The sequence below is a fragment of the Musca vetustissima genome, unplaced genomic scaffold (assembly GCF_032173495.1).
Source record: "Musca vetustissima isolate MV318-11 ecotype Yass unplaced genomic scaffold, APGP_CSIRO_Mvet_v1 utg24668, whole genome shotgun sequence".
NCBI classification, from domain to species: Eukaryota; Metazoa; Arthropoda; class Insecta; order Diptera; family Muscidae; genus Musca; species Musca vetustissima.
In genome coordinates, this window is record NW_026879305.1 from 16,244 (window position 1) to 23,521 (window position 7,278).

The 7,278-nt window shown below is 32.8% G+C and overlaps 1 protein-coding gene across 1 annotated transcript; it reads right to left on the bottom strand.

Annotated features, from left to right (window-relative positions):
* Positions 1 to 5,193: 5,193 nt before the first annotated feature.
* LOC133324124 (protein draper) lies at positions 5,194 to 6,828 on the bottom strand. The gene is made up of 2 exons (XM_061533011.1): positions 5,565 to 6,828; positions 5,194 to 5,258 (listed from the first exon to the last, which is right to left on the bottom strand). Exons 1-2 carry the CDS (start codon positions 6,826 to 6,828, stop codon positions 5,194 to 5,196), a joined length of 1,329 nt encoding a protein of 442 aa, XP_061388995.1.
* Between the last annotated feature and the right edge of the window lie 450 nt (positions 6,829 to 7,278).

Sequence of the window (7,278 nt, forward strand, 5' to 3'; positions counted from 1 at the left end):
AACTGAAGAAAAATCATTGACATTTTTTTAAATAAAAAATAATAATTTTTTGTGAAAAAAAATTAATTTTCTATTATATAGAAAATGAAACGAAATAAAAATAATATTTAGTAGCCACAAAAAAAAAACATCATAGTCTAGTCATTATTTGCATTTGGTGAAAAAAAAAATTTGTGAAATAAAATTTATTAAAAAAAAATTCATTACAATATCGATAACGAAATAAAAAAACTCAAACGCACAAAACTTCATGTTATAAAAGTAAAAAAAAATATTTTAAGTGTATAAAAAAATTAAATTAGATAAAATATTAAAAAAAAATATATAGAAATGTGGAAACGTTAATGTTAAAAAAATATATTAACAATAATTTAAATTGGCATTGAAATCCCAAAAAAGAAAGGATTTTTTAACACATAAAAAAAATAAATCTCGAGCCGCATGAAATATTCATCCCCCAACTTTGCATAAATAATTGAAAATAATTGGCAGCAGAGTCCTGAAAAAAGGAGAACAAAAAATAAAAGCGAAACGACCGAAAAACTCAACTAATTAATTCAAATTTTTTAACTAAATAGCCATAAGAGTGCAATTTGAAAATTAATTTGAAAAAACAAAAATAAAAAATTCAAACACCCCGAAAAAAGAAAATAAAAATCCAAACTCATCACAGCTGTAGACCATCTAATATTCAAAAGTCCCCTTTTCCGCACCAAAAAAAGGACAACAGGCACATACATATTTTTTGTATTGGTGGTGGTTTGAACCCTTCCATTCCACTCCACACCACCACAGACAGACAGAACAAAAATCCGCCATACTAAAGCACATTCCATTGACAATAATTACCATACAACGTTAAAGGATAACGACGACATCCTTTTTTGGTAGCTAAAAAAAATAAAATAAAACAAATTAAAAATTGCCTGCAAACAAAACACAACAACAACTGCCATAACAAAAATGAAATTTTGAAATAAAAAAAACAAATAAAACTCAAATAAACCAATTTCCCAAAAAGTAAAATAAAAAAATGAAAAAAAAATAATAATAAATATAATAAATAAATAAAAATCACAACAATAAAAAATTTGAAATAAAAATAATAAAATAGTTCATTTCAAAATTCATTAACATAATAATCAATAGAATTACACAAAAAATAGTTACTCATATTCCATAAATTTTAATAAAACAAAAATATTCCAGAAATCGTATTGAAAAAAATATATTTCAAAATAAAATACAACAACAAAAAAAAAATAATATTCTCATAAATAATACCGAACATAGTAGAATTTTTTCTAAGTGTATTTAAGTGTGTGTGTGTGCGTGCAATATTCATCAAATTTATATGAAACATCGCGACGAAGAAGCAGATTTTTCTTTTGAAAAAATAAAAATTCACAGTAGCTAAATAACGTAATCTAGATATTCAATATTCAACGGAAAACATAAAAAGGTAAGTGGAATTTAACTTTTTACTTTTTTTTCAAATTCACGAAAAATATTTGAAAATTATTTAGAATTTATAGAAAAATATCGAACAAAAATAAAGTTTTTGGTCCATTTCATACCCTAAGTATTAACCGACCTTTACCAAAAACAGTTGTTGTTGTAGCAGCCCTATTGCTTTTACACCAAAAACAGTAGGGGTCTTCATTGGCCAGAACCCATCCTACATGCAAAATTTCGTGAAGATTGGTCCATAACTGTATCGTGTTTACAAATTATAATGGACAGACAGACGGGCGGACACACATGTCTAGATAGATTCAGCAAGTCGAGATATGATCGGTATACTAAAGGGTGGGTCTAGGACCAATATTTCGCGGCGTTACAAACTCTTGGGGCTGCACAAAGCTATAATACCCTGACAACGTAATTGTGTAGGGTATAAAAATCCAAGCCTATGGAAGGTTTTTCAAAGTCGGATGGAATTTCTACGCATTGGGATTAAAGGATTTATTCTTCAGGCATTCTTTCCCTTACATGTTCTCTATTGAAGTTAGTCACTTTCTTACGACTTTTAGGTTTTTCAAAAACAGACGGAATTTTTACGCATTTGGGATTAAAGGATTCACTTTTCATTGCCAAGGTATTTGAGGGGGATTAGTTTCCTTTGCAACAGTTCCCATTTGAAGACCTTGTGCACTTATCCTACCTTTTGATGGACAGCTTTAGTAGGGGGCCTCAGTCCATGGGTAGTTACAATATTGGATGTAGGTATCCGTTCCGTTAAATACCACCCCCCCATTTACGGTGTCATAATTTCTTATTTTAGCTTACAAAATGAATTCGATTTTAATAGCACATGTGAAATACAACGCAATCGGCATCGCTTTCCTTTAAGGGGACCCCCCATTCACGGTGTCAATTTTTTTTAGTTTTTCGAATCTACACAAATTCAAGAATGACCCTACAAAATTTCAAGTGAAAATCTCAAGAACTCTTGAAGATAAAGCCGATATATTGTGTCAGCATCAAGTGGCGGCAAGAGTGATTCTCAAACCTCAGCCTGGTACCTCCCCCACAAAGTGGTCAAAATTGTGCTAAAAATTAATTTTCTAATAACATGAAAACGGACTATCCGATTTTAACGAAAATCTGTACAACTTATTATCTTAACCAAGCCTTATTATATTATCTTAACCCTGGTCCACTCCTCCTGGTATCTCCCACACAAAGGGTACTTCCCACACAAATGGTCGAAATTTTCAATATTTATAAATCCAATATCAGGCGATTGGAATATCCGATTTGAACCAAACTTTGCTCAACATATTGTCTTTACTAAGCCTAGATTAAGTTGGAAGATGGGACCCATAGGTCCACTCATTCTGGTACCTACCCCATGAATGGTAAAAAATTTCAATATTTATAAATGCAATATCAGGCGAATGGAATGTCATATTTCAATCAAACCTTGCACAACCTATTATCTTTACCAACCCTATATCAAGTTCCGGTTCCTCCCTAACAAATGGTCAAACCTCTTTGATAAAACATATTTCTTATGTAAAGCTAATAATAAAATCTGTGCGTAATTCTGAAGTCCTCCGCAAACCATAGGCTGGGGGTATATATCTGTCGGCAACGCTGACAGACACTTTTTTACTTGTTTTTTAACTTAGTCTGTTGTCAAAAATAGGCGTATTTCCAAATATTGTTTTCAACGGTCCGCAATTTTATTAATTATTGAGAAAATTCAATAATCCTAGTTCATATGATACCCAGACATGTACTCTTTCTAACACCCTTAGAATTTCCGGATTTCCATGTTCCAGTGAGGAGTTATCATAACCGCCATCAAAAATAAGGACTTTTCTTTAATCACCAAGAACAACAAAAAAACAAAACTAGTAAGGAAAAAAGTAAAGTCGGACGGGGCCGACTATATGATACCCTTCACCACTTTGAGTATATTCAACAGATGAGTCATAACAGACGTCGCATTTTTAAAGGACCAGTAAAATGAAATTGGATCCATAAACATCGGACGAAAATATATATGGAAGCTATATCTAAATCTGAAACTTATCACACATCGTTTTAGACTTAATTGAATACGCTATATCAAATTTCGTGCAAATCTAATAATATATAGGGACTATGGTACTCCATTTACATAAAATCGGACGAAACTATATATGGGAGCTATATCTATATCGGAACCGATTTTCACGAAACTAAACACACGTCATTCTGCAGTACACTATGTCAAATTTCGTGCAAATCGAAATATATAGGGATTTTGGTGCACCATTTATTAAAAACCGGACGAAAATATATATGGGAGCTATATCTAAATCTCGACCGATTTTAACGAAACTTGGCAGACATCATTCTAGGCTCAATTCAGTACGCTATGCCAAATTTCGTGCAAATCGAAAGATATATAGGGACTTTTGAGCACCATTTACATGAAATCGGACGAAACTATATATGGGAGCTATATCTGAGTCTGAAGCGATTTTCTTGAAACTTGGCAGACATCACTCTAGGCTCAATTCAGTACGTTATGCCAAATTTCGTGCAAATCGAAGGATATATAGGGACTTTGGTGCACCATTCACATTAAATCGGATGAAAGTATATATGGTAGCTATATTTAATTCTGAACCGATTTTCTCGAAACTTACCACACACATTTCTGTACCCAATTCAGTACGCGGTGCCAAATTTCGTGCAAATGGAAGGATATATAGGGACATTGGTGCACTATTCACATAAAATCGGACGAAACTATATATGGGAGCTATATCTAAATCTGAACCGATTTTCATGAAACTTAGCACACTCCATTCTAGACTCAATTCAATACGCTGTGCCAAATTTCGTCCGAATCGGACAAATATTGCGAGTTTGGTGCATCATTTACATAAAATCGGACGAAACTATATATGGGAGCTATATCTAAATCTGAACCGATTTTCTCCAATTTCAATAGGGTTCGTCCTTGGGCCAAACAAATGAGCTGTATTAAATTTCATCCAAATCGGGTTATAAATGCGACCTGTACTTTGTTAACAAAAATACATGGGTGGACAGACGGACATGCGTAAATCGACTCAGATAGTGATTCTATGCATATTCTCAAAATTCTATCTCGTTTCCTTGTTGACCCTTAAAAATATTTTTTAAAAAAAATCCGCCTTGTTGTTGACCCTTAAAAATATTTTTTAAAAAAACCCCGCCTTGTTGTTGACCCTTAAAAATATTTTTTAAAAAAACCCCGCCTTGTTGTTGACCCTTAAAAATATTTTTTAAAAAAACCCCGCCTTGTTGTTGACCCTTAAAAATATTTTTTAAAAAATCCACGCCTTGTTGTTGACCCTTAAAAATATTTTTTAAAAAATCCACGCCTTGTTGTTGACCCTTAAAAATATTTTTTAAAAAATCCACGCCTTGTTGTTGACCCTTAAAAATATTTTTTAAAAAATCCACGCCTTATTGTTGACCCTTAAAAAATATTTTTAAAAAATCCACGCCTGTGTAAGTCTCTATATTTTTTTTTTTAATTTTTGTTTTTATATATTTTTTTATTTAACAAAGTATAAAATTATAAAAAAAAATTAACTAACTTATTTATCTTAGGTTAATAAAAAAAATAAATCAAACAAATATAAAAATTATTGCTCTAAAATTAAAATGTACATATCCGCTTAGATAACGATAGTTTTTCTTTAATACTTATATTACAGATTTTTCGGCATCTGTGCCCACTCGACTATCATAGGTGCATTCTAGCTGTTTGCCTGAAAAGAAAAACAAAATAATTAAAATTATAAAAAAATAATTAAAACAAATCTCAAACTAAATAATTTTTTTATTTAAATTAAAAAAAAAAATATTGAAAAAAAAAATCTAAAAAAAAAATATTTTAAAACATTTTTTTGTTTTAAAAACTGATTTAAAAAAATGTTAAAATTTTTTTTTTCAATTTTTTTTTAATTATATTCAATTTTTTTTAATATTTTCAATTTTTTTTTTAATTACTAAATATTTTTGTAGAAAAAATTTCAAATATATATTTTCAAAAAATCTTAATTTATTCTCCTTACCCTCCACATCCATTTCATCATGTTGCCGACGCACAAATCTCAATCCGACATAAATCAAAGCGGCCACCAAGGCAAGGACTCCCACGACCGATAAGCATATCGCCGTAATATGTGAGGATTCTTCAATTACATTCACTATCTCATGATCATTAAAATTCTCTGTAGGATTTGCCATAAACTTCTCATATGCCTCTGGCGTTAAACAAACTGATTTTATTACAGGTTTCGTGGACTCTGTCGTATCTGCCTGATTAAAGGCTCTCTTTAACATTCTATAACCCTCTTGGCAGGAACAGGTTCCATTTTCGCTACAAATTGCATGAGGATCTGTGCATGGCTTTAGCCGACAATCAATTTCATCAATGGCAAATTTCAAGGGCTGACATTGGCCTCGATAGCGCACATAATCATCGGGACATTTGGTGTGGTCCCCATCCCCACTATCACTACTTGGACTTCCACCATCCAAGTTATCGGTGGTGCTGGTGGTGGTCTCAATAATTTCATCAAATACCTGATTGGGATCAACATCTTCCCGCCAGGTATCAATGTCTGTCTCGATTTCTGGCTGCCTTTCCGTTGAAGAATTCGTATCCTGTTGGGGATCATTTTTCAAAGGTTGATATTCCTGCTCTTCTTCAGCTCCATTTGGATTTGGTTCACATTCTTTGGTATTTACATTCCATACATAGCCCTGGGAACAAATCGCCGAACATGTTCCCTGTTCTGCTTTGTAGCCCTCCGAACATTCACATTGATTGGGTGCTATGCATTTACCCTGGAAGGGACAGCCTGAAGCACAATAAGGTCTACACTCCGTACCCTCAAACAGATGATAACCATTGTGGCAGGCACACTCATTAGGCTTTACACATTCACTATGTGCAGGGCAGGGTTTCTCACAGATCGGTTCACAATAATGGCGACCATCACGTTCCGAAAATGAAGAGAAATAGCCGGGCGAACATTTACACACCTCCGGTTCAACACATTTGGAATTTTGTGGACATGTCTTAAGGCAACGTGGTTCACACATTTGCAGTTCGGACATTTCATAACCCTCACAACAGCCTCGTACAGGAACAATTTTTGCCACCGCCTCTTGTTCGACATATTCTTCGATTTTGGTTTTGGGTTTGGAGAGCTTTTTATACCAAGGTTGGGCCACTTTTACTTCTCTTGTTTTGGTTACATTAATGTAGGAATATTCGGTACGATTGTATATGCAATAGGGTTCCGATGCCGAGGAATATTGTAAGTCCATAAATTGGAAATATACGAAACAAATTGCTAGCCAATATTTCATTATGAAGTTTCGACTGGAAAGAATAAAACAAATATTAAATATTAAGTCGAAGCTTGAAAATAGTCTTTAAAAAATCCAATCCTAAAATAATATTTAACCAGTAAGAAAAATAGTCAAATCGGATGGGGCCGACTATATGATACCCTTCACCACTTTGGGTATATTCAACAGATTAATCCTAACCTACGTCGCATTTTTAAAGGACCAGTAAAATGAAATTGGATCCATAAACATGTCATAAACGATACTAAGTTCTTCATTTGGTCACATTTAGGAGCTATATCTAAATCTGAACCGATTTGGTGCACCATTTACATTAAATCGGACGAAAATATATATGGGAGCTATATCTAAACCTGAACCGATTTTCAGCAAACTTAACACACATCATTCTAGGCCTAATTCAGT

Coding starts and splice junctions, on each gene's coding strand:
- LOC133324124 (XM_061533011.1), bottom strand. CDS start 6,828: ATGGACTTACAATATTCCTCGGCATCGGAACCCTATTGCATATACAAT. Junction 5,259..5,564: donor TGATGAAATGGATGTGGAGG/GTAAGGAGAATA, acceptor TTTTCTTTTCAG/GCAAACAGCTAGAATGCACC.